This window comes from Patagioenas fasciata, chromosome 20 (genome assembly GCF_037038585.1).
Source record: "Patagioenas fasciata isolate bPatFas1 chromosome 20, bPatFas1.hap1, whole genome shotgun sequence".
Taxonomy (NCBI): domain Eukaryota; kingdom Metazoa; phylum Chordata; class Aves; order Columbiformes; family Columbidae; genus Patagioenas; species Patagioenas fasciata.
The window spans coordinates 1860013-1886521 of record NC_092539.1 but is presented as its reverse complement, the minus strand read 5'-3'; the positions used below and the strand labels follow the sequence as shown (position 1 = coordinate 1886521).

The window sequence follows — 26509 nt, the reverse complement described above, 5'->3', positions numbered from 1 at the left end:
ATGGAGCAGATTGTGTCAGCACAGACCCAGCCTGAGCAGAAACCTCTCATCTGGAGCCTGAAGTTCAAACATTTTCTTGGCAAGATACAGACTCCCAGTTGAGTTCCAAGAGCCACATCCAGCAGTGTTGTATGGCTCCCTGGAAGGTTTATAGATGATGGAGAATGTTCAGATGGAAAAGCTGCTGCACCCCCGCCCGAGCTGCTGGTTTGGAGTCGCCCCGTGTGGGACTCGCTGAGCTGAGAGCCGGCGGGCACTTCAGAGCTCTGCACCCTGAGAATGGAGGAGCTGAACTAACGCCTAGTTATTTGTTGCTTAAAACCAGCCTGATTTCCTGCAATTGTTTGCAGGGAAAAAAATAAATTCAACAGTAAAAAAACCAAACACCCAAAAGCCCAATGGCCACCCAGGCGACGTCCTGTGCCAGGAGGCTGGTCCTCACCAGGTGCCTTTCCACAGAAACATGCTGCTGAAGCCAGGAGACAACCTCTGCCATCTGAGGAGGAGCCTGGGAAAACCAGGAGAGAAACAGGAGAAAAAGCCAGCCTTTGCTTTCCTTTTCTTTTTAACTGACCCATGAGCCCGCTTGCTGCCCACACCGCCTCCCAACAGCGCCAAAGCGAGAGGGCAGCCCCATGGAGGGGCTGGGGCTTGGGCACCCAGCACGGGAGGTGACGGCAGGGCTGGAGCCCAGCGGGGCTGCCGGGCTGGGGCGTCCCCAGCCATGGGACGTGCAGCCGGGAGGAAAGTGCTGGGCTCAGCAATTCCTGCAACAGGCATCCAGAAAAGGCCTTGGGTCCCCGCAGCCGTACCATGGCAAGGTACTCACAGCCCCCGAGCCTACATGACCAAACAAACTTCTAGGGTTTTTTGCAGGATACCAGTAACCACAGTGATCTCATGGGATGCCTTGACTTGCTGCTGCCTCACACACAGCAAAATGAGCATTTATTTTGGTGAAAAAAAACCAACCGAACAAAACCAAACCAAAACCAAAACAAAAGCCACAGGTACATCCCATTACTGGGCATCCTTCCCCTGGGGACGGGCATGTGTGTGGCATCAGCGTTGGTGGCACCTCCCCAGTCCCAGCTCCTCGCAGGCGCTCTCCCAGTCACCAGGACACAAAAATTCATGGACAGGTTGTGTCTGCTGAATATTTAGAGGCTCCTGGGGAGACACAGTGCTGTGGCGCAGGCACGGGAGGGTAATGATGCTCTTTCCACCCCATCATCACCAGAGGAGGATGCAGAGCGGGGTTTCCTAGAGGGAAAGGGTCTGCAGTCAGCTGGGTCAGAGCACCCAGCACAGCTCATGACTTCTCACCAGACCCTGGGGGGACTGAAGACTCTTCCAAATCGAAGGAGAGCTCGTGGGTGGACAGTGCTTGAAAAGGGTGCGGGGATGAGTTGGGCCAGTGCAGCAACAGGAAGTCAACCCTCAAATTCAGGTTGTGCAAAACAAAGCCAGACAGGTGGGGTGATTTGGGACATCCTGGGGCTCCCTCCATGGGCTCCTCTGTTGTGTGAGGTTTGCCCCAAGGCATTTGCCTTAATTCTCAGCTGCCTCCTCATTAAGCAGCAGAGTGAGGCCCAGGGGATGGCAGGAAGGACCATGGAAGACATCACCATCCACAGGGGGAAGCCCATGGGGCTGGTGCTGCCGAGCACAGGGGATCAGCTGGGGAGGAGGTGTTGGGGGCTGCAGGCATGAGGGTGCTATGGAAGGGACACTGGTGCATCTCTGAGGGGTGACAGACTGGTGCATGGAGACAAAGGTGCCAAGGGTGCCAGTTTTGGGGCGGCACACCCCCATTGCCATCACTCTGGGTGGAAAACCCCAGCATGGTGCAAATATCCACTCGTCCCCCCAGTCCAGGCTGCAGCCTCTGCTCAGTGTCCCGTCCCAGAGTCCTGGAGCTAAACCCGCTGTCAGGGCAGCACGTGGGCACAGCCCAGTGTGGATATGTGACCTGGCAGCCCCACGGCCATGCCCCACAGCATGGGGCCCTGGCAGCTCCTCATGCCCCATGTCCACGTGCAGAGCTGCAGCCCTGCACTGCTTGTCTGCAGGTGGTCTGCCTGCGGCATGGGATCAGTTGTTTCAGTTAGAATCATAGAATCATAGTATCATTTTGGTTGGAAAAGACCATCAGGCTCATCAAGTTCAGCCATAACCTAACTCTAGCACTAAACCGCATCCCTCAGAACCTTGTCTAAATGCCTTTTAAACCCCTCTCCTGATGGTGACTGCACCGTTTCCCTGGGCAGCCTGTTCCAATGCCCAACAGCCCTCTCTGGGAAGAATTTTTTCCTTCTTGGTGGCCTCTTTGGGAAAGTGATGTGTCCCAAAGGGCAGCAGCAGCAGCTTGTAAAGCCAAAACGGAGCCTGGAAATGACCTGCAAAAGCTGCTCAAAGGCAGGGATTGCCCATGGTGCCAGGATGTATCCTGGGGTCAGCACACAGGCTGCATGCAGTCGGGGTCCCTGGGCCACGCACTCGTCCTGCAGCAGGCCCAGTCCTGACCTCGACACCCGTGATTCAGCTCCATACCGAGGGGCAGCGCAGGCTTCTCTACAAACCTCCCAAGGCTCTGGTGCTCAACCTGCAGCACGAGCACGTCCCTAGGAAGGGCTGACAGCTCCTCAGATGTGACAGGACCCATCACTAGCTCTGCCCTGTGTACGTTTCACTTCCCTGATGTGACATCTCAGCCACGCTGCAGGCCCAGGAGTGAGGGACAGGGTTGCTAAGAGTACCGTGGGGCAGTGCAAAATGCAGCCAGTGCTGTGTCTGGCCAGGGTACATGTGCACGAGTAGCGTGTGTGGGTGCTGGGCACCCATCCATCTGCCTTGGTTCCCCCATGTGCCTGTGGCAGGGGGTGAGGCACATTTGCAACAGCCGGTGCATTCAGGCTCCTCCACACCTGCACTGCACATCATCCATGGGCACAGGGGATGCTCAAGCTGCAGCCACAGTGCCCAAAGCCTTTCCAGTTCAAGCCCCACTCTGCCCTGGCAGGGGGATGCTGCACTGCTCAATGAGCCGGACAAATTATCTGGTCCAGTGCTGTGCGAGTCGGCTGGTGCCTGGCCTGCTGCCTGCCTCTGCCCCGGCTCGCACCAGCCGCAGGAACCGGGACAGCAGCCGCTTTCCTTATCGCCCTCCCGCACTCACCCTCTGTCCCTGTCCCCTGCGGCTCCCTGGCCCGCCAGCCCCTGGGTCATGCCGGGGCTTGGCAGCGGTGTGGGGGAAGCATGCATTGTGGCTGACCACTGCGGCTCAGCTGGAGGAGAAAGCAAGGATTTCCTGGCCTGGAGCAAGTCCTTCCCGTCTCCTCCAGCTGAGCGCTTTGGGGCTGAGGATGGGCTGTTCCCGATGGGCTTTGAACCAGGAGCCAGCAGCTGCCCCTGCACAGAGCTGCTGCTGAACGTGCCAGCAAGCACAGACCTGGGGCGCCCTGCTTGACATCATCCCCCAGTTCCAAAGTCTCACACCTCCACCTCTGTCCCACCCACGTGCAAAATATCCACTCGGGCAGAGCCTCCAGCTGACGCAGAGATGTCCCCCTCCGCACCCCAGCAGCATCGCCCCAGGGCTCACGCGTCCTCACCTGCCACGTGCCACAGGGACAGGGTGCTGCGGGGTGGCCTCGTGGCATTGCACGGGGACTTTAGGAGGGGCAATTCACCTGTTGCAAACCTCAGCCCAGCATGCACGGCAGCAAACAGCCTGCGATGTCTTCCAAGGTGAAACACCCACTCGCACACAGACATCTGCGAAAGAGGCAGGGAGAGCCCCATCTGGGGACACCCAGTTGGGCAGCTCACATGCACAGCCACAGCTTTCCCTCCTCAAAGGTCACTTGTCCTCCCTGCGAAGGAAGAAGCCGGGCTGAGGTGGGGGCAGCTGCTGGCACACAGGTCCAACGGGCTCCCTGCAGGCACCGTTTTTGCTTTCACTACAAACAGCCACGCTGGGTGCTGCTGTGGCTTCCGCTGTGCCGCGACCACATGGAGATCTCATGCGGCAGCTACACCTGCCCATGATTTTTTTAGGATGATGGGTTGATTTCCTGCTATTTTTCTGCAATTGAAAGTTTCCAGTCCTGGGGATGGCTGCAGCAGAAGGGCTGTTACCTGTCTCTTGGCCTGGCACATCCACAGCGCTTTGCCATCCTCCTCTCTTTAGCCCCTGCCCCACGGACGGGTCAGGGATGGCACCATCCTGCCCCCCGTGAAGGCTTTGCAGCGGCAGCCCAGGATGCTGTCCACGCAGGGAGCAGGCAGACCCGCACAGCACCAGCTCCCAGCTGATCCCTTGGCTCCGGCTCTCTCCAGCAGAGCTCTGGTTTCTGTCCTGCCGCCTGCTTGTCCTCCCTCGCTTCACACAGTCCCCGTTTGTTTGGCTTTCACTGTCGGCTGGAGCCGGGGCTGTGCGCCTGGGCTGCCTGTGCACAACGGCTCCTTGTTCGCCGCCTCCCTCCCTGCTCACCCCTTGCCTGCTTTAGCAATTATCCCAATTAGCTGTGCCCTCTCCTTGCTCCTCATCTGCACCACAGACCCTTGTCCATCCTTCTCTGTGCTGGTGGCAGCCACGCTGCTGCCCACAAGGGGCCACCTCCAGGCCACCAGGATGTGGGCACTGGGGTGATGGCTGCTGATTTCCAGGGGGGAAACAGGCAGGTTGTGCAAAATCCAGGTGTGTGGGATCCTTGCTGGATCCTGGGGCTCCCTGAAGTATCTTCAGGGCTGGAGGAGGATGAGGAAGCTGTGCCTGGATCTGCAGCTCCCAGAGTGCCAGCCCTGTGCCACTGGTATCTGCCCCTGCTCCCCCAAATCACCTTGGTGGGTGCTGCCTGTCCTGCCCCAGCCACGTGGGGTGCTCCCCTGCCTCAGTCCCCGGAGAGCGTGGGTGCAGCCCGCTGGCTTGCTGCAAACCACCAACCGGGTGCCACGACCGCGGCACCGTCCTCCCACAGCCGCCGGCTCAGCGAGAGCCTGAGGCGAGAGGTTGCAGTTTCCACCCGCTGATGCAGACTGGGGCTGCCGGGCGGCCCTGTGGAGCGGGGGCTTTCCACTGCGGTTCCCATCAGAGCTGCATTTTGGGGCCACCTCTGCACCCGTGAGTTCACAGAGAAGCTGAGGTGCAGACCCTGGGGAGGTGCTGGGCGCAGAAGCATCCTCGTTGTCAGAGCCCCATGGAAGGAGTGGGACCATTTATTCCTGCACTCTGACAGTGGCTTGTACATCCCCCCAGATCGGAAGTCCAACACAGGCAAAGCCCCGTATCCCCTCACCGTAGTGCGGTCCTGAGCCATGGCTGGTCCCTGTCCTGGTTGCTGCAGCATGGAGGCAGCGTGGGCAGCCCCCAGCAGGCTTCTGCCAGCAGCACCGCGCTGCAGTCGTCTGGGGACACAGTGCTTTAGCAGGGACATCACCAGGCAGGACGAGCAATGGGGTTGCCGCTCCCGGGATGGCTCTGAGCGCCCTGTCTCACGCTGACAGCAGCCCCGGGCTCCTGGGGTTTGATCTTGACCGCTCAAGCCAGCCTGTCTGCTCCCATTTGTGTCTGCGGTGCTGCCGAGGATGCGAGCACCAGGCTTGCGCAGCCTGGCAGCTCCGCGCTGGCACGTGCGCAGCCGCTGGGCAGGCAGCCCCTGTGCTGGTGCAGCCTCCTCCACAGACCCGCCAGCCGCAAAACCCCGCACGTAGATCAGGGTCCTGCAGAGAGCCGGGGCCTGGGTGAGCCCCAGTGGGTGGGGGGATCCCAGAGACCCCTTCTGCCTTGCTGTGGGACAGCCCTCATCCTTGAGCCTGCGCCCAAAACTGCACCTTCTTCCCCATCCACAGGGCCATGTTTGGGTTTGTGTGGGTGCTCAGTGCCTTGTACATCTTCCCATCCCCTAAAAACCCACATGTGCCCCCAGCAGGCAGGGACATGGCTCATGGTGGTACAAGTCTCTCTGGTTACTCCTGGCCTGTCCTGGGGACACCGCACTGCCCTGATGGCACCATGACAGCTCCCCCAGCATTCTGGGCATGCCAGGTTCTCTGCGAGGCCGAGCATGGGTTCCCATTACATGGAAAGGCCTCACCTCCCCACGTCACACGGGCGATGGAGCTGGTTGCAGTGTGACCACTCACTTCCTCTCAGCCTGTACGGGAGCACCGGGCTGCAGCAGCGCCCCTGTTCCCAGGGATCCCCCTCCAGCCAAGGCCCCAGGCAGGGGAGCCAGGCCACAAGGTCCTCTTGGAGCATCCCATGATGGGTCCTGGCACCAAATGTATCAGCCAGACCCTTGGTGGACCGAAGAAAACAGGAAAAGAAGTGATGGAAACCCCAAGGCCAGATGATTCTGTCAGCCCCGGAAAACCTCTCCAACAGCTGATACAGACCCCATCCCTGCCCTGTAGGATGCAGCCCCCTCCCACAGACCCTCTGCCAGGGGCTCTGCATGGCTCCCAGCTTTCACCCAAAGCAATGCCAGGGAGTTCACCAGCTCCCGTGTTTCCTCGCGCCTTTCCCCAGCCTCCCGCTTGCCTGTCCCCAGGACTGCAAGTCGCTGCTCAGGGCAAGCGGCAGCTCAGCTCCGCCGTGCTCAAACCACAGCAAAGGGCCGTCTGCTCCGGCGGCCCCGGCGCAGCCGCAGCGCCATGCCGCAGGAAGCTGCCGCTGCACCGGAGCAGGGGCCGTGCAGGAGGCAGCTCCCAGCCGTGCACCCACAGAGCTTCCAGGAGGGTTACAGGCACACAGGGAAAACAGAATCCTTGGGTCAACACTCAAATTCACCCAGCTGACCCAGAAATGCAACCTTGGTGCTCCATGTGAGAGCATCAGTTGCCCAAGCTGAGCAGAAAGGATGGCGGGAGACACAGGAACTGTTCAAGCAGCTGGGAGCAGGGATGGGGGAGCACTTTGTGCCCCCAGGTCCTGTTGGGAACTCTGGTACAGCCACACCAGGACAGCAGGATCCCACCATGGACTCGTGTAGGGCTGCGTGCAGAGCAAAGGGCCGCAGTGGCCCCATCCAGCAGCCAGGCAGGGCTCAGTGGGTCACACCCACTGCATTTGGGGAAGTTTGCCTGAAAAACCTGAAATTCTGCTGCAAAAACAAATTGCTGCTTCAGCGTTAGGCTCCTCTTAGGAGCTGTGTCCCAGCCAAGATAGCACCTGGTCCTGCAGCCCTGGGGAGGGACGAGCAGGAGCTCGAGCACCTCTTCACCCACACCAGGACCACCTTGCCCCAGCACGCTGCTGGCGGGCATCTCGAAGGCTCGCGCAGTCGCCGCCTCCTCCTCCCTGACCCAGTTTGTGTGTCGCCGCTGCATCCAGGCGAGCAGCGCTGTCAGGTTACAAGCGCAGGCAGCGCTGGGCTCTCCCAAGGAGCCAGCAAAGCAAATGTTAAATGTCATCGCAATTACAAGGCGCCTGCCTCAGCCCCAGCATCGCTGGCACCCGAGCTGCTCCACCAGCCCTGCACCCGCCCGACCTGGAGAGGGAGGGCTGGGAAGAGCGGCCGTATCCCTGCTCTGGTACATGCTCTGGATTCTGCTGAGCCTCGGATCCCTCGGGCTCTGTTAAACCCAGCATCAGCTGGGCTGGATGGGAAGGGGGAAGGTTTCTGCAGAGCTGCCATTTCTATTTCTGGGCCATCCCTGTCCCATTTTGTCTGAGCACAAGGTGTTTTCTAAAGGACATGGGTCTCCCTTGTACCCTCTCACCCGTGAAATGCAGCTCTGGTCTTTGTGGCCACCATCTGCCCTGACCAGCAGTCCCCAGGGAGCTCCAAATCTCCCCATCAGCCCCTGTCAGGACCAGGAGGGACCTTCTGACATGACTGCGCTGCTGTGGGGTCACCAGCAAAATGCAAAACCCTCCTTGCCTTGGGAGTGTGTGGGGTGGGGGAGATGCAGCCCCCAGGTAAAGAAAGAAGCTCTGATGGGAGCTGGGGACCCACTTGTCCTGCGGGGACTGTGTCTGGTCCCAGTCCCACAGCAGAGTCCAAGGCCCTGCTCAAAGCATGGCCACGGAGTTGTTCTGGAACTCGTGCATCTCCGAGGCTGCAGATCCCACCACCTGTCTGCACCTCAATCGCGTGTTTGACCCTCCAAGTGAAAAAGCTTTTCGCTGTGCAGCTATAGGGAAAGACAGCTGGAATTTCCCGTGTCCCAGCTTGTGGCTGTTGATCCTCGCCCTCTCTCCCTCCTCCCCTGAGGCAGCTGGGAAGAGCAATGAATTTTCCATGAGTTTTCTTTTCTGACAGCTGAGCAACCCCAGATCTGCAGGCAGGGAGCTGGTGGGGAGGGGAATGAAGGTCACTGTGTCCAAGGAGAGAGGAGATGGTCTCTCTGGCTCTGCTGCCTTGATGTCCCCCCACCCTACGTGCATCCCTCCTCCTCCTCCTCCTCCTCCTCCTTCTCCTCCTCTCTGCCCTCCTACTGTCAGTGCAGCACCAGCAAGGTGGGCGCACACTTCACACCAAGGGCTCCCAGAAGTGGCCTCACTAAAATGAATGAATAGTAAAAATGATGATTATACCCCTTGGGATGTGTTCAGGGCTTTGGAATGTACATAACCTTCGAGCTGGCCAGACCATGCGGGTCTCTCGTGCCATGGAGCTCCTGATTCCTGTAATCTCAAGGTTTGTGTGTGGTAGCATGTGGAAAAGCCACAGGCTTTGGACCATTTTGCAGAACTTTTCACCATTTTTCTTATGGTGGAGTCTCTGTAGGGGGCTGCAAGCCCAGAAACCCCCATTTAAACCCCCAACAATGCGTTAGGACTGTACTGCAAGAGCATCAATGGTCAAGCCCACACGCTTCTGCTGCTTCCAACAGCAACCAGAGCAAGCAGCTCGGCAGCAGCTGGCTGCATCCTTCAGCAACCAGCCAGCAACAAGCCATTCTGCTGGATTCTTGGCAGATTTTTAATAGCATCTCTACTTCAAAATAGTGTTTGCTCTTCCTGGGCAAGCTGCACATGCCAGGAGCTGCAGAAAGCTCCTGCCATAATTCCGGTGGAGCCGTGTGGCAAATGTGTGGTGTGAGAGCTGCCCCACTTTCCACTTCTGCTGGTGTCCACAGCAGCCATTGCTGGGCTGATGCCACCTCAGCCAGGCCTGGAGGGTCCCAGCCTGGAAGGGTGGCCACGGTGGCACCTGGAGTCCCTTCTCCTGATGCTGTACCCCAGGAATGAGAGACAATCCTGAGCGGATGACGCATGGTGCGATTGATCATGGAGGATGAGAAAACTTAACATGGAGCATGGGTACCACATCCGCATGGCCCAGCTGTGCTAGGCTGGGCTGTCCCTCCAGTGCTGCAGAGCACCGGTGCCTGACCCGCTACGGACCTGTGATAAAGCTGCTCTCTGGAAAGATGAAGAGTAGCTCGGGTGTTTTGTGGGTGAATTATCTGTGTGATGGGTGATTCACCAGTACAAAACAAGATCATTGCAAGAAACAGGCTGGATTTTGGAAAGAGTGGGTGTGCAGGACCAGGTCAAACAAACTCTGTAACAAGAGCAGCAAGCAGTAAATACAAGTGTTGTGAGTCATTGCAAAAGCACCTGAGGTGCCGCCGCCAGGAGCACGGATGGCAAAGCACAATGCTAGGTCTGCACACGCTAGATGGGATCTGGGACATGGGGCAGGAAGGTTTGGAACGTGCAGAACTGCTGGCTCACTGGGGTTGAGCAGAAAGCAAAGGAGCCTGTAGCCACGGCACAGGGTCAGCGCCAAGCGAGGAAGAAAACACCCTGTTAGAGCTGGTCCTTCTCTGCAGGCACTATAAATCCAGAAGGGCAATAAAATTCTGAGTGTGCAGCTGGACAATCGAGCTGATGATGGCTGATGCAGATGATGAGGAAGAAATTTAGGGTTGAATTATCTTCTGGCATCACCATTCATCTCAGCAGAGCTGCAGCAGAGACGGGCCAGTGTTGTCACATCTCTCAATGCATCTGTAAACCAAAGGTTTAGAAAGGAACCATTTGTGACAGTGGAAAGTAATGAGTTTTGAAGAAAGGAGCTGTGGTTGCATGCAGAGTACCAAGGAACAACCACCCACCACTTGATTATAGAAGCAAACCTTCATTTGTCTGGATGACATGGAGTGAACCCACTGGCAAAGCTGCTCCTGCATGTCTGTCCAAGTAGAGCTTGATGCAGGACATGGGGAACGGTGGGCACACTTGAGTTTAGGAGCTCCCTCTGAACCCAAGGCATGCTTGGACTGCTGGATGGCTCTGAGGAAAAGGTAAAATAAATCAGTGCTGTTTGTAAAACCCAGCAAAACGTGCCATATCACATCATCATTGCTCAGAAGACATGCTGAGAATATCCACATCCAGCATAATGATGTACGCTTATAACACATAATACAATAGAATTTTTTTTAATATAATGAAGCATATATGTATATATAACAAAGTTAGGTGTTCAACCCAGGAATAAGAATACGGCCAGAGACAAAGGCAAATGTTAGAGACGGCCACAGGGGCTGGGATTTGGTAGGGACATCACTTGAGAGCGTGGCCACCCAGGTCTGGGCTTTGAAGGATGAGATTATTTTCAGTTTGGGTTGGAAAGCAGAGATCTTGGTGGACCAGCTCAGCAGAGAGAAGGGAAAACTCTGCACCTCAAAGAGCAAATCTAGGAGAGCTCTGCATGTCTCATTGAGCACTCACATGTTGGGATGAAAACCTGTGGACAAAGCCTCTCTGTACAAGACGTAATAAATGACATTTGCTGCCAAGGACCCCATCAAGCCTAACACAAGTTCTGGGAGAAAAAGAAGTGCCAGGCTTTGGCTTGGGCTGCAAACTGCTTCACAAGTACCTGGAATAGATGGAGGAGAAGCCGAAAAGCGCTGCTGTGCTGGGATGATCCAGTGCCACATCCATCGAGCACATGAAGCAGAGACCAGCAGAGCTATTGGGGTAACACAAGGATCCCCAGCATCTTGGCACAAGCACATTCTTGTTCAGCAGAAAAGACGCCTGATATGATTTATGATTATTTTTAAACAGAGCTCTTGCTTAACTCACCAAACAGCAGTGTAATAACACAGTGTAGCTGGGTCAGCACGGGGATGCCATGTGAATTAATAACAGAAAATGGCTCGTGCTCACTCACTTCCTGCAATTTCCTTTGCTCTGTGAGTTCAAGCGTAATATATCGGTTCTTGCTATCTGCATCCAGAAGCGTCAGCTGGAAAGTAAGCAAAAACTGACACAGAGGGGATGGGGAAGATGAAGGGAATCCCTGTTTAGCACTATTAGGGTGCCAGACAGCAGCAGCCTCACAGTGATTTCGGCAGGTAAGCAGATCAAAGAATTACACTTAGAGGGACTAGAGTCAAAGTTGTCACAAAATCCCTTATCCCATGAGAAACCAGAAGATTAAAAATACAACCACTAACATTGTCAACAGGGGAGCACGGGTTTCCAGGCGGAGGCAGCTGGTGGGTGAAGCTGCATGGTCCTGGGGAAGCCACACTTAGGGATGGGTCCAGCCCGAGGATGGAGCGTGGCTGAGCCCTTGGGGTGCCAGGGCATCCCTCTGGACAGAGTGGGTTTCGTGATCTCCTCCAAGCCAGGCATCTGGGTGAGATTTTTAGCATCATTGCCTGGAGCTTGGACGGTCAGATCATCTGTGGGATGTGTAAGGCCTGAAGGAGCTGAGCCTTCCTGCAGGCTGACAGCAGGATGCAGAGCTGTTCCGTGGAATACGTGAGCTCCAGCTTCTGTGTCTGTCTCACTGATGGAGGGGACAGGGAACAGTGATGGCATGAGCACGATGTGACTGTGCGGTCACGGTGCAGCTCCAGGCCCCTGCAGACCCCTTGTTACAGGGGCGAATGGTGGCCAGGTCTGTGCTGCAGCAAGGCTGCAGGGTCAGCGAGGGGGTCTGGGCAGGGAGGGCATCAAAATCCAGGCAAAAGCCTGAGGCCAACTAAGCAGTATAAAGAGCTCAAAAGTGGCAGCGGGTGACAGGAACAGGGAAACCCCAACAGCACCCAAAGGAGATCAGTGAGCCCCCCCAGCACTCTGCCCCACATGAGGTAGTGCGAAGGGATGGAGCATTGTTGGGTTCGGGTGCACACGCACCTGGGTCATTGCCACTGGGTGGGTGGCTGTGAGCTCTGGGTTCAAGCATGGCTGGGGAGTTGGGGGGCTCCATGTAGGGCTGGCTGCCCATTTTGGCTGCTTGCCTGTGGAGTCCCCATGCTGGAGGGACCCATGGTGGAGGGAGAAGGCAGCCCAGCTGCTAACATCTGCTGGGGCATGGCAAGTGCTGGGGAGTACAGACCAGGAGTCATCCTCCTGGGACACAGTGCCGGGTGTCCCCAGCTCATGGCCACCTGTCTGCCTGTGCCAGCGAAGGGGTCAAACCAGCAAGTCCATAGCAATGGAAGATGTTCATCAGTGCTCCCCAGGGACCTGTCAGCATTGCTGGTACCCAGTGGTGCTGTGACCCCCACACACACCCTGCTGAGCTCATCGCATCGCCCAGGTACCAGTGGGGCCCTGTGCCCTGCTCCCCTCTCCCCAGAGTTCAGTCGGGCTTTGATCACAATGTGGGGGGAGCCCCTCTGCTGCTGGGTTGGGGTCAGCACTGGTGGTGGGGCAGATGTCCCTTGGGACATGGTGGGGTGCAGGGCTGATTCAGCAGCAGCAAAAAGTGGTGGTAGGGGGCATTCCAGGTAGTAACGACCTTTCCCCAGCCCCAAAAGCTGCGGGGGCTGCTGGCAGGGGTCCCTCTCCCTGCTGCCACATGCTCTCTGATGCTGGCCCCAAAATCGCTACCCCCGGAGCGGCATCGCCCGCGCCGCGGAGCCATTTCCAGCGACGGATGCTGAGTCACTGCAGGCCCCTCCGAAACACCTCGCGGGGACCCGGGGGGTGGAGAAGGAGCGGGGCCGGGCCGGGCCGGGCAGGGAGCGGAGCCGCAGCGGGGCCGGCCCGGCGGGGCGGGCGTGCGGGGGGGTCTGTGTGTGTGTGTGTGTGTCCGGCGGGCCCCGGCGCTGCTGAGCGAGGGAAATGTGAGCCGGCTGCACCACTGCGGCGGCACTGCGGGCGGGGCGGGAGCGCGCAGGCAGCGCCCGCGCCCGCGGGACAGCGCGGCCCCTGCCTGCTGCCTGCCTGCTGCCTGCCTGCACCTGCCGGAGGGGGAACGGGGGGTGCCCAGGCTGCAAGCTCCCCCCAGCCAGCCGGGAGTGTTGCATCAGCCCCGCGCGGAGCGGCGGCTCCGCGGCCGGAGGAGGCGGCGGAGGAGCCGGGGGAGGGAGAGCGGAGCGGGCGGGCGGAAGGTGCCTCCCCGGCGGCAGCGGCGCTACCTGCCGCCTCCCCCCGGCAGCTGCTCCCCGCGGAGCATCCGGAGGAGCCGGCGGGAGCCCGGCGGCGCCAGCCCCTGCCTTTGTGGCCGGTGCCCTCCCCGCGCCGCCGGGGAAGCTGCTGGAGGAGGCGGCGGGGCCGGAGGAAGCGGGGCCGGGGCCCGCGGCCCGGCCGGCAGCGGTGGAGACCCGGCAGCATCCTCGGGGAGCCGACACTTGGCACGGGCAGCGCCTGCATCCCTCTGCCTTTCAGATAACCTTTAGCCGCTTGGGCCTCCAAACCTTTCCCGGGGACAGAGCGGGGCTCTGGAGGCTCAACTGGGGACACGGCCACAGCGGAATCCCCCGGCCGAGGCACCGCGGACCAATGCAGGTAACGACCGGCAGCGACCGTCCTGCCCAGGGGCATCACCTTGCGGGCGGGCAGGCGCGGGTGCGTGCGGGTGTGCACATCTGTGTGCACATCTGTGTGCACTGCTGGGCTGGAGCGTGCCAGCACGGCGTGGGGCTGAGGATTGCGGCGGGAGCTCACTGGAGGTGGGTGCTGTGTGTCGGGGGTGCCGGGGATGCGGGGTACGGTGGGGTGCTGCGCCAGGGCTGTGCATAGAGGGGTGTGCCGGCGTGAGCGTGGAAAGGCGGCGGGTGTGCACGGCGGCTGCTTGGCTGCACAGATCCTGTGCCCGTCGGTGCGCTGTGGGTGAGTGTCTGCGGGAGACCTGCGAGCAGAGAGCCCGTGGGGCTGCTGCTGTGCACGGCAAGGGGAATATACACTGCTTGTGGGGTGCAGGACATGGGTGCAGGATGTGGGCCCATGATAGGGGATGCAGGACACGAGGCCTCCATCCCCAGGGCAGGTATCACAGGATGCTTGCAGGACCCCAGTGCCACTAGGGCATGGCCCCCCAGGACAGCCCCCTGCGGCCAGGCAGGGATCCAGCCCCCTGCTGCTCTTGGGCATCCAGGGCAGAGCCCCCCCGGCCTCTCACTGTCCCTAGGGGCTGCTGCTAAAACCAGATGGCCCCCTCGGGCCCCCTTCACCAGGCCTGGCAGGGCTCAGCAGGAGCAGACATCCCTGTAACAGGATTTGCAGTGTGATGGAGGAGAGCGCCTTCGCCCTTTTCGGAGGAGAGACAGGCTGTCGCTGGGGCTGCTGAGGGAGAAAATGGCCACGGGCTGACTGCCTGCCCCCCATCTCCTGCCCCCAAACGTGGCCCATCCTCTCCAGCAGCCCTGGGACAAGGGCAGGGAGCTGGGAAGGGGGAGAGGAAGCCAGAGGGAGGGATAATAACAGGGACAGATCAGGAGCAAGCCGTGGAGGTAAAAATAGATCCACCAAGCAGAGGAGGGGCTAAACGTGAGAGAAAACCCTGAGCAGAGGCAGGCCAACGGGGGAGCCCCCCAGGAGGGGCCCTGTATCCCAGTGGGGTGCAGGGGGTCCTGCCCTCACAGATCCCCAGGGCAGAGGGGGCACCCAGCACCCTGCACCTGGGGCTGCCGGGAGCTCCCTGGGGGGAAATACCTGCCCACTCCCACTTCCGCCGGCCTGAACGCGGGCGGATGGACAGGACCTGCAGGGCTCAGTTGCCAAATTGCCGGGATGCAGGCGGGCACGCATCCCAAGGGAGTGCTGGCAGCCGGCAGTGCCTTGGAGAGCCTTGGATCCAACCCCCCCCTCGCTTTTCATTTCCAGCGAGCACAAAGCTGAGCTGGGAGCAGAAGTACCAGGGACAGCAGGGGAAGGTGTGCGGCAGCGCCAGCGCCGTGAGCTGCCCTGCGGCGCGGGATGTTCCCTGGGCCCCTGCCCCGCGGGAGCTGCCGCTGACAGCAAGTGGCAGAGCCGGGAAGTCAGAGCAAAGGAATTTGCGAACACATTCTTCAGCACCACGAGGATCCCATGGCGTGTAAACAGGAATAAAGGCCAGGCAGAGACCGGAGTGAGGCGGGGGCTGCGCCCAGTTCCTGTGGGACCCCTGCGGACTGACCTACCCCAGGCAGCACCTGTGCCACAGTCCCCAATTTACCCTTCGTGACTGCAGCTGGTCCAGCGCAGGAAAAGCCAGCGTAGAAGAAGCGTCGGACTGCTGAGTGACGGCCAATGTCACGTTAACATCCTGGCGAGGCGCTGCGGGGAACCGACACTTTGATCACCACCCCGAGCATCCTCCAAGGTGGGCAGGATGCTGCTGTGAGCCCTGCCTTCCCCTGCCCGCCCTGGCCTCGTGCCCAGCACCCTCGGGGCTGGTTGGAGAAGAGGGGCACGGGGCCTGCTGGCGCTGCCCCGGCTCCCCAGGATGCTCCCCCGTGCCAGCGGCTCCTCCCCGTGCTCCTGCTCCGCGGCCAGACCGAGATTGAAAGCTCAGCAGGCTGCCGGCATGTTTTAGCCTCATGCAGGCGTCCCTCGGAGACCCCAGAGCAGTGGACAGTAATGTGAAAACGATACTCATGTCGTGTCTGAAAGGGCAACAGGTCATCATTAAAATGGAGGCGATGAAAATCATCCACCCGGAGAAGTTTTCGGAGCTACAGGCCTCGCAGCCGCGCTACGCACCAGCCCCCCGCCGTGAGCCGCCCCTCGTGGCCAAGCGCGCGTGGCCCTCCGAGTCCGAGATCATCGTCAACCAGGCGTGCGGGGACATCCCTGCCCTGGATGCCACCCCCGGCCCCCTGCCGCTGCCCCGGACTCCCCCCCTGCCGCGGCGAGAGCGCGGGTACCAGAGCCAGCGGAAAGGCAGCTCGGAGGTCTGCTACCACCGGCAGCCACCGTCGGACGAGGTGATCGTCAACCAGTACGTGCTGCACCCCTCGACGCCCTGCGAGCCCCTCGAGTGCCCCACCTGCGGCCACATGTACAACTTCACCAACAAGCGGCCCCGCATCCTCTCCTGCCTGCACTCGGTGTGCGAGGAGTGTCTGCAGATCCTCTACGAGTCCTGCCCCAAGTACAAGTTCATCTCCTGCCCCACCTGCAAGCGGGAGACCGTCCTCTTCACCGACTACGGGCTGGCGGCGCTGGCCGTCAACACCAGTATCCTCAACAGACTGCCGGCCGAAGCCCTGGCCGCCAACCCCGTCCAGTGGAGCAGCGACACCGACCGCAGCTGCTACCAGACCTTTCGCCAGTACTGCGGGGCCGCCTGCACCTGCCACATCCGAAACCCGCTCTCCTCCTGCACCATCATGTGAGCCCCGCACCCTGCCCGCACCTCCCGGCAGCGGGGTGGCCGGAGAGGACGGTGCTGCACCGTGGCCGGTCCCCGGTCCCTTCTTTGCCTGTGGCACAGCCCAGAGATGCTCCGATCCTCACCGCAGCCAAGGACGTGGGACCGGTGTCCTCACCAGTGCTGGTGGGGGGTGATGGGGACGCTGGGACCTGGCAGCAGCCCCCTAAGCACCAGTAGTGCCCAGGAAGAGCGACGCTGGGATGGGGAGCCTGTCCACCAGCACATCCAGGGGCTCTGTCTTCTCCCATCCCGCGGCAGGTGCCCCCACTGTGCATCGACCATCCCGCCACGTTCCTTCCCCGGGCATCTTCTCCCTCCTCTCTCCCCATGGCTCCCAAGAGCAGACACTGCGTCCTGGCCAGAGCGATGCTCTCCCCATTGCCCCGCGGACAACAGCAGCGGCACGAGGAGCCCTGGAGGTGCCCGTTGCCACGCTGGGTCACCCACCTGGCATGGGAGGCAAGGACAGGTCCCCAACTTCCCCTCCCGTCCTTCTCTGTAAGTTATTTGCCAAAGCTTTCATCTCAGCGGCCACGCCGCCATGCGCCCGAGTCGTAGCCACGCCAAGCTGCTGCACCGGCCCCTCGGTTGCGAGCAGACACGCGGCCCGTTTCCTCCACAGGTCCTTGAGGAAAGCTCCACTTTATCCTCATTTTGGAGGATTCTTGTTTTTTCCCCAGCCGTCCCCGGCCACCCCATCCCAGGCCGCTACGCATTCACAAAGGCATTGAGCTGTGTCCGTTCTCTGCTGCTCCAGCCAGGGCCCTACACCGATGCCCCGTGGGATGGCCTGGGGGTGCAACACAGGGTCTGATACCCCAAATTTCCAGCTCCAGTGAGGGGGTTTGGCTGGGGAAGGAGGCAAAGATCTGGCTCCTGCCCACGGTTCCGTCCCCAGAGCAGCACCTCTGCTCTGCCCCCCGTGTGGCAGGGCTGGCGGGGCGGCAGCTCCCAGTGCACAGTCTTGCTTTCTCCAGGGCACCTGGAGGGGTAAGTTTGCTGCCAAAAAAAGCAAAAAAATAAACCTAAAAAAATAAAGAAAAAGCCATAATTTGCAAGTGCTCCCTCAGGGCTGAGCACCACAACTTGGCGCAACGGCGGCACCAGCGGCACACGCTGCCCAGTCTCACGGCACCAGGGCTGGGAGAGACAGAGGGGCCCCACAGAGCCCCCCACCCTGGGGGGAAGAGCAGCCCCTGGCACTGGCCGAAGCCCAGGATCCATCCGGGGAGAGGGGCCAAACCATCACCCCACCCCGAGGGAGCAGGCGATGCCCCAGCGCAGCCCCCAGAACCACCTGCTGCCGGTGACAACAGGGGTGGCACCACCATTTCTGTGTTGCTCTGCCAATGCCTCCCGCTGCTGGTTGTGACAATGATCATGTTTTATACCCGGCCTTGTTCTAACCCTCATCGGTCTCCCCAATAAAGGTTATATTGGAACGAATGGCGAGCTGGTGTGTCAGGGGCGTGTTGCTGCGGGCAGGAGTGGCGCCCTGCTCGGTCTGTGGGGCACGTTTTGGGGGCAGATACCCAGAGAAGGGGCTTTCCCTGGGGAGCAGGGGCTGCCACCTCCCCTCCAACCCAGCCCCTGGCTCTGATGCGGCTGTGTCCCCTCTCTGCCCAGTCCCTGGTCCCACCACATGCAGATGGACACTGGGGTTCTCCACGGGGGGACCCTGCCCACACTGGGCAAACGGTCCCCAGCCGCACCCAGGGCTCTTCAGCACCCCTTGGATGTCCCAATCCTCCCTGCATGGTGCAGCATACTGGGGGAGGATTTTCCAGCCTGATCACAGAATCACAGAACGGTTTGGGTTGAAGGGCCCTTCCCAGCTCCCCCAGTGCCACCCCTGCCATGAGCAGGGACATCTTCACCAGCTCAGGTTGCTCAGAGCCCCGTCCAGCCTGGCCTGGGATGTCTCCAGGGATGGTTCATCCACCACCTCTCTGGCCAACCTGGGCCAGGCTCTCACCACCCTCAGGGACAACAATTTCTTCCTCGTGTCCAGCCTGAATCTCTCTCCTTCAGTTTAAACCATCACCCCTTGTCCTATCGCAACAGGACCTGCTCAAAAGTCTGTCCCCATCTTTCTTATGGGCCCTTTTTAAGCATGGGAAGGCCACACTGAGTTTTCCCCAGAGCTTCTCTTCTCCATCTGAACACCCCAACTCTCTCAGCCTGTCCTCGTAGGTCCCAGTGGTCCCAGTGGCACCCATTGGTGAAGGGAGCCAGGCAGGGACACGGGCTGTGCTGGGCTCCCCTGTCCCACTCTGGTGAGGCAGAGGCACCCACGGGCCCTGCCAGGCTCACGGCCTCTCTGCACCGTCCCCGGCTGCACGCAGGGACGGCCACAGAGCAAACGGCATCGGTAGGGAGCACCAAGTGGACCTTGGGGTTGCCATGATGGCAACTCTCCAGCTGGGAGAGGCGGAAGTTCGGAGCAGGAGCAACCAGGAGGATGCTCCCCGGGCAGTGCGGTTCTACAGCGCACGAGCTGTGCATGCAGGCTGGAGTGTGCACACGTGTGTGCAGCGTGGAGGGGATGTGTGTGTGCACACTGAGGCTTTCTGTGCACACACAGCCCCACCCGCCCAGCGCCAGGCCCTGAATTCCCTTTCTCTGGGAGCAGCGGCTGCCTCTGCCCCCCGCTATGGGCCACTGCGAACCAGCCGCTCCCAAAGCATCAGCACGTCCCCGGCTCATGGCTGAGCCCTGGGGGCAGCCCCCACCCCAGGGGTGCAGGTTTGCAGGGGGGCTCAGCACCCCTTGTCCCTGGCTGCAGGTTCCCACCTGGGGAGGGTGTCTATCCCCAGAAAATGAAACCACATCCCAGGCAATGGGTGCTGAGTTACAGCATCAATAATGCAGCCGGTGCCACATCCGGCCCCACATGTATTGCTGCCATGACCTGGCTCCCCGGCCCTGCACCCACATCCCCACCAACTTCAGTTTTGGGGGGTACATGCCGTCCTGGAAACAGTGCTGGGGGGCTGTCACGGCATCCCCGCCTGAGCCCAGTGATGTAGTTGCTCAGGGAAGCTGGGACAGCCCCGGATCCAGGCTGAGCATCTCCAGCACCCCAAAGGCTCATCCCAAATCCATGACGAGCATCTCCATCTACATGGCCCCAAAGACACCGAAGCAACGGGCCAGGCAGAGCAGAGCTGTCAGCAATTTTGCCCTCAGAGTGGGAATTTACCCTTTTTATTACATAAGAATGAAGGGTACAGTGTGTCCTCCCCATCCCCCACGGTATCTCTTGGGCACAGAGTAAATTTAAAACCGCTAATTTGATCTTGAGTTGCAATTAAGGAAGAAATAGGCCTTTCAGGAATAAGTGCTGGGCGACAGCCCATTTCTCCAGCCCTATTAACCTGGAAGGAGCGCTCGCAGGACAAGGGACCTGGGTGTATTGTGGGTGGACAGGGTCGGCGGGGCTGTGCCGACCCTCGCATTGTGGCTGCAGGTGAATTCAATGTCTTTCAAAGTCACCCTGGCATCCCAAGCCCCCCAACTCTCCCATGGCTGGTGTGGCCATGCTGAGCTTCGTGCCTCCAAGGTGGGTTTCCAAAGCACTTCAAGTCCCACCCGCTGTTTAACCGTGGCTGGGACGTCACCGTGGAGCGGGTTTTGCCACAGCAGCTCTCGGGTGAGCAGGTTTTAAAATCTGCTGGTTGATGTAATGTCTGTCCAGGGCTGAGATGAAGCTCTGGGCTCCCCTGGTCTCTGCACTGGCCCATGATGGGAAAGGGGACTTGGGGAGTTAAATGGTTCCTGGGGATGAGAATACCCCAAACACTCATGGTTTGGATGCGGGAAGGGCCATGAACAGGCGGATCTCTGCCAGGTTGGGGTCAGCCTTGGCACAGGTTCAGGGGATTACATTTCCCAGCTGTTCTCCCCAAAACCAGTTCCCACAGCCTGGAGCGTGCTGGAGGTCACGCCAGACCTGGCTGGCTCCGTGCTCCTGCTGGCGATGGCAGTGCCAAGGCCGGTCCCCACGTGTGTGGCCCCACCGGTGCCCGTCCGGCCCCACCGCCCTGCTGGGAGGTTGCACAACCAGACCAGTTCCCCATTGGTGTGAAGTGGGGGGAGGACGCAGCCCCAGCTGAGGGGCTGAAGGCTGCGCTGAGCTCCACGGCAGCGTGATGCCAGGTTGGGAAGAAGGTGGCCGAGCATCTGGGCTGTGACCTCCCTGGGCACACGCAGCCTTGAAACCTCAACCCGAGGAGGTCACGCACCATTTCAGTGGAGAGGAAGCTGCTTGCGACGGCTTCTGCCAGCACCCAGCTTTCACAACGGGGTGCAATCCTGTGACGAGATGATTACGGGTTGTGGCACAGAGCCCGAGAGGCTGTGACAGGTCCCAAGGGCAGCTCTGGCCCCACGGACAGGAGGGATGGCTGCGCTCGGGAGCTTTCCTGGGGTTAAATCCCGGCGAGAGCTGCCCATGGACGTGGGCACCTGGTCCCGCTCACTCCCCATCTCCACAATCAAGGCCAGATTTTGGTGTGAGAGCTGTTCCTGGTGCCCCACCGGTTTTGTGCCATCCCCTCAGCCACAGTCCCTTGGCCTTGCTCTTGGGGGTGCAAGATGGGGACAGTTCTGTCACGTCCCCAGTGCAGGGCTGAGTGGGGCAGGGGAGATGCTGATGTCAACAGTGGGGGGATGCCTGCGACCGCGGCTGGATGGGGCCCCCACCTCCCTGACCCCCAACACCCAACCCCTGCCTGCCCGGGCGGGTGAGACGGGGTGTGCTCGGTGCATGTCCATGGCTGGTGGTGCTGCCAATGTCCTCACTGCCAACAGCTCATGGCTGGGGACCTGCACGTGAGGGACACATCAGGCTTCAGTGGGAGGAAAGATATAGCCCTGCAGAGCCCTGTGGGGATGGGGACAGCCATGTCACCGGTCTGGGGACACCAGCTGGGAGATGCGACTAAGCATTTGGCTTGCAATGGGATGTCAGGGACTTGTGCGAGGGGACCAGGCTGGGGAGATGGGGTGGATTTGGGGTTTGTGCTGGAGTGCATGGTGGGGGGAAGAGGGACAGGGCGGGCTGCATGAGGCAATGGGGGCAGGAAAGGAGAGCTGAGGGGCTGGTGAGAAGGTGGATGGGAGCTGCATGCGGGTGTACATGCTGAGTCTGGGGTGCCAGGAGGGGCTGTGGGGTCTGGAGGAGGGTGCAGGGGTCTGCAGGGGCATGTGCATGGGGAGACAGGGTGCACAGGGCTGCTGGAGGGTGCAGGGGGACTGCAAGGGATCAGAGGGTGCATGTGTGGGGTTCCAGAGGGGCTCTGGGGGGCTGTGCAAGGGGACAGTGCCCACAGCCAGAGCCCTGCACAGCATCCTGCAGCGCTCCACGTGCTACCCTCACCCCCCGTTTGCCACGCTGCAGCGCAGCTCTTGTGCCACCCGATGCCGAACATAACCAAGTCCTTTCAGTGGCCATTGCAGCCTGGCCACCACGAGGCCTGTCTGCGCCCCAGTCCCCCAGGTTACGTGCCCTTCTATGGCTTTGAGCACCCAGAGCTGCAGGCAGCGGGAGAGGGGAGTGCAGACATGCTGGAGGCTGCATCCTGCTCCATCGTGTCCCCATGGGGACAGCTCTGGCCTGGTTTGCCCAAAAGGCAGTCACCCCCCCTCATGTAATGTAGAGCAAGGACACATGCCAGGCACCCCCCAGGTGTCTGAGCCCCCCCTTCCCTGCAAGCCCCATCCAGCCAAAAATGCCCCTGGTCTGGGCTGAGCTGATGCTTTTCCTGATGGAGCTGCTCCACTTGGTATAAATAAATATTCTTTGGTGCAAAGGGGGACTCGCCTGCCTCTGCCTCCTGGCCTGACCTGTTTTGGGGTGTCCTGCTCCTGCCGCTGCCTCCCCCGGCGCAAAGCCCAATGCTGAGAGCAGCTTGAGTGTCCCAGCAAAGCCCATGGCCCAAGTGTCTGTCCCCGTGGGCACAAGGACACGGGTTTCCCACAGGGCTCTGTGGGCAGGGGAGCATTTGCTTGTCCCCTCTGACCTGGCCCCCTTTTCAGGAGGAAGGGGAAGGGGTGTGTGGAACGCACGTTCCCCTGCAGCCCTGGGGAGGTGCCCACAGCAAGTTTCCAGGGGACAGAGGCAAAGCCAGGACACGCAGCTGGTTGCACAGCCTGGCATGGCCGGGCAGGGGGACGGGGCATGGCGGTGTCAGCCAGCCCGTGGCAGGGCCAGGCAGAGTGGAGACAGAGCAGGGAGACAACAGAGGGTGATTTGGGATGGGGTCTGCACAGAGTTTTGGCTGGGCACTGAGGGGAGGCTGCAGGGACAAACAAGGAGCAGCACAAGCCAGGCTGCTAGGACAGGTGCCAACACTGCAGGAGACTGACTGCCCAGTGGGAACTTAGGGAGGTCATGGGGACCTGACACCTCCCTGCCACCCACCACCAGCCCAAAGGTGGCTGAAAACCTGAAGTTGTCCCCCTCCCCTTTCTCTCAGCATGCAAGTGTCCCCAATAACCATCTGCGAGCCCTGTGCCCTGCAGCATGGTGGGGAGCGAGGGTGCAGAGGAGCTGTGCCACGGCCTGGCCATTGCTCCAGGGCATCCTGGGGAGTGGGATGTCACATCTGGCTGGGATGCAGCCCCACAGAGCAGCAGCGCCCACATCCCACTCAGCACTGAGCTATTCCTGCATGTCACAGCCACGGGCAGGGACCCCGTGGGCACAGCCACAGTGCCGTGCTCGCCCAGGCTCCTCTGCCTGCAGTGCCTGGCTGGGGCCAAACAGCCTGTTCCCAGGCACTTATGGCCTCACCGGCTGGTCCTGCTCGGTGCTGCCAGCACCGTGGCACGGGCACAGAGCCCTGTTTGCTCTCTTATCGCGGCACAGGGAAAGGCATGAGCACAGGCTGGCACCGCTTGGCATGGGCTGGGAGGTGCCACGGTGGGGGCAGGCAGCCCCTCCCAGGGTGGCTGGGGACACTGACTGGCCCTGTCCCCTCCCTGTGTCATCACTGGGCCCTGAGGGGACACACTCAGCATGGACCTGGCACTGAACTCACAGATGATGCAGCTGTGGTACAAATGCAAGTTGTATTTCCAGTCTGTGCTGGGGAAGCCCGTCCGTCTGTCCCAGGCGCAGCCCACAGCACAGCCCCGCTCTGCCCGCAGAGCCGCCCCGGTTCCCAGTCCCACGCCGGGGAGGTGCCCGCTGCAGGACGGGCTCCTGCTCCATCTGCCCCTTCGCTGCTGTCACACTGTGCCACTTGGTGCCCCACGGGACACAGGCGATGCAGACTCCAGGGTGACCTCTCTCAGTCACCCATCCCGGCTCCTCCGCTGCCTCCCCTGCTCCAGGCTCACTGGCAGCACCAGGGCTCCCCAGGTCCATGGGGGTCCCCAGGTTCATGGGCCACTCCCAGGCTGGCATCACCGCCAGTACCAGCCTTGAGGGAGAAGCAGGATCTGGGCCTCCTGTCCCCATGTACGGCCCAGCCTGCAAGCACAAACCCAGTGCTATTTATCGAGGATGAGGAAAAGCAGCACCATCAGGATGATGGGGAGGAAGATAAGGAACAGGCTGAGTATTTCGGCCGCCAGCAACAGTGCCAGCAGCAGGAGGTAGCAGCAGCGGCAGCGCCGCTCCAGCCGCCCCAGCGCGCGGATGAGGCAGAACGGGTAGCGGACACAGGGCAGGCAGCCGAACATGCGAGTAGTGTGGAAGCGCACCTGGAAATGATGCTCGAGGGCACCAGCGAGGCCTGGGCGCCGGGGCGGCAAGGCAGGGGGTCGGGGGGTGGCCAGGGCGCTGGAGGAGCCATTCTGGGCGTGCAGCAGGAGCAGCTCCTCTTGCAGCTTGCAGATCTCCCACTCCAGCATGGGCGTCTTCTGGCGGCAGATGGGGCAGCTCACGCGGCCGAAGTCGGCGGCGGTGGCCGTGTCCATGATGGCGCGCAGGCAGGCGCGGCACAGCCCGTGGTTGCAGTTGAGCAGGGCCGGTTTGTGCCGCTGGTCATCGTAGGGCTCTGTGCAGATGGGGCACTCGTCCTCGCTGCCCGCAGGCACACAGCACGGCTCTGCCGCCACCACCTCCTCGTCGCTTGATGTCTCCTCTCCCTCACCAGAGAGGCTTAGAATGGAGCTGGAGGCACTTTCCAGGCTGGATGACCCCTCCTGCAGCACTGGCCTCTCTCCGTGGGGCAGGACGGGGCTGGTGGCGGCAGCAGAGGGAGGGTCCTGCCCCACAGGCACAGAGGCACCAGGGGCAGGTGGCTCATCGTGCCCAGGCAGGAGTGGCTTGGTTGTGTCCTCTGCCAGCAGTGGGTTCCAGCAGCCCCAGGCAGCAGCAGGTACCTCCCCACAGAGCCGGGGTGGCTCCCCAGGGCCCTCCGACCCCACCGTCCCGCTCTCGCCCTGCTGCCTGGTACAGCCCTCCCTGCCAGCTGCCTGCGTGGGCTGGGGGCCCGGCTCTGCCTCCTCACCTGCTGCCGGCTCCATGGGTATGGGTGCTCCACAGCTGCCCCCTTCACCCACTGCCCCCCGTGTCCCCTCGGGGCTGGGTGTGGGACCCGAGTGCAGCTCCAGGGCAGCAGGTACGGTTCAGCAGGGCTGCCAGGAGGGCTTAAAGGCAGCAGTGTCCGCGCATAGTCCCGTCATCCCTCCAGCACGGTTTGGGACCCCCTCCCAGGCCAATGGCTCAGGAGCCCCCGCAGCAAGGTGTGTCCCCATCACCCTCACCAACAGGCTATGCCAAGAGAGGTATCGCCGTGAGCATCCAGCAGCCACTTCCTCCTCCTCCTTCTTCTCTTCCTCTTCCTCCTCCCCAATGCGGTACTGACCACCACAGTCCAGAGGAGAGGGCAATGAGCCGGGCGCTGCCCGCTGCGCCGGCAAGGGGTGCAGGCGTGGCAGGCACCGTGCAGGCAGCTGCTGCCTGTCCTGGGCCAGGCAGGGCTGGGGCCGAGCCTGGCTCTGACCAGTCTGGTTTGTCAGCTTCTGGAAGCGACTCAAATGCCGGCAGCCCGGGGCAGGCGGCCATGCCTGTGCCAATCAGCTCCCGCGGGAGCCGGGGAGGAGCTGGGCCCACGGCCGCCTCTTCCCCTCGCCCTGCCAAAGCGGAGCCACCTCTGCGGGCAGCTCCCCACACCGCTGGCTGAGCGACAGGGCAGCACAGCCCCTGCGCTGCCCCAGTACAGCCCCCAGCTCACACCCAGGACAGCACACCCGCACGGCCCCCGCGCCGCCCCAGTACAGACCCCAGCTCATCCCAGTCCCCTGGGTCTGTCCCTGCGCTGGGCCACCTCATCCTGCCATGCTCCATAAGCAGCTTGCAGGGCTCAGAAGGAAGAGCACAGCCTGGATAGTGCCCCATGCAAGGGGATGGTGTCGCCAGTGCGATGACTGCCATGCTGTCCCCAGGGTGTGGGGACACCAGCCCAGCTGGGGTCTGCAGGTACAATGGAGATCCCAAACCCATGCCATGCCCGCTCCCTGCGGTGCCGCAGCCCCAGCAGTGCCCCGGGGCAGCGCTCACCTGGGCAGGACCCCACGATCCGGCGCGTGGGAAGGTGGCTGGGTCACAGGTGTGGTGTGGCACCACTGTCCCTTCCTGTCCCAACCTGAGCCCAGGGACTGTCCCTGGATGATTCATGCCCTGGGCCCTAATTGCTATTTACAGTGGCACCAAGTTCACTAACTGGGTGAGGGAGATGGTGGCACTTGTCCCAGTGGGGCAGTGGCAGGGCCAGGAGGGCACACGGCCCTGAGGCTGGCAGGGAAAGCGCTGAGGCTGCCGGCTCACCCGGCCCTGGCTGGAAGTGGCTCCCAGGATGGGGTGGAGGATGGTCCAGCAGAGCTGGCGCCCAGGGAGCGGGGGAACTCAAGGGGAACTGGCCCTCGGGGAGCTCAGACCTCGGCATTGAGACCTTGTCTCAGACCGAGTCATCAAGCTCGGGAAGATGAACTGTCAG

The 26509-nt window shown here is 61.2% G+C and overlaps 2 protein-coding genes across 2 annotated transcripts; one reads left to right on the top strand and one right to left on the bottom strand.

Annotated features, from left to right (window-relative positions):
- The first annotated feature begins 13064 nt into the window (after positions 1-13064).
- On the top strand, positions 13065-18005 carry RNF208 (ring finger protein 208). The gene is made up of 2 exons (XM_065854123.2): positions 13065-13711; positions 15029-18005. Exon 2 carries the CDS (start codon positions 15724-15726, stop codon positions 16519-16521), a length of 798 nt encoding a protein of 265 aa, XP_065710195.1. The 5' UTR covers positions 13065-13711; positions 15029-15723; the 3' UTR covers positions 16522-18005.
- Positions 18006-23614: 5609 nt separating this feature from the next.
- On the bottom strand, positions 23615-25639 carry LOC136110496 (ring finger protein-like). Its single transcript, XM_065853957.2, has one exon. It carries the CDS (start codon positions 25035-25037, stop codon positions 24057-24059), a length of 981 nt encoding a protein of 326 aa, XP_065710029.1. The 5' UTR covers positions 25038-25639; the 3' UTR covers positions 23615-24056.
- Positions 25640-26509: the final 870 nt, after the last annotated feature.

Coding starts and splice junctions, on each gene's coding strand:
- RNF208 (XM_065854123.2), top strand. CDS start 15,724: ATGCAGGCGTCCCTCGGAGACCCCAGAGCAGTGGACAGTAATGTGAAA.
- LOC136110496 (XM_065853957.2), bottom strand. CDS start 25,037: ATGGAGCCGGCAGCAGGTGAGGAGGCAGAGCCGGGCCCCCAGCCCACG.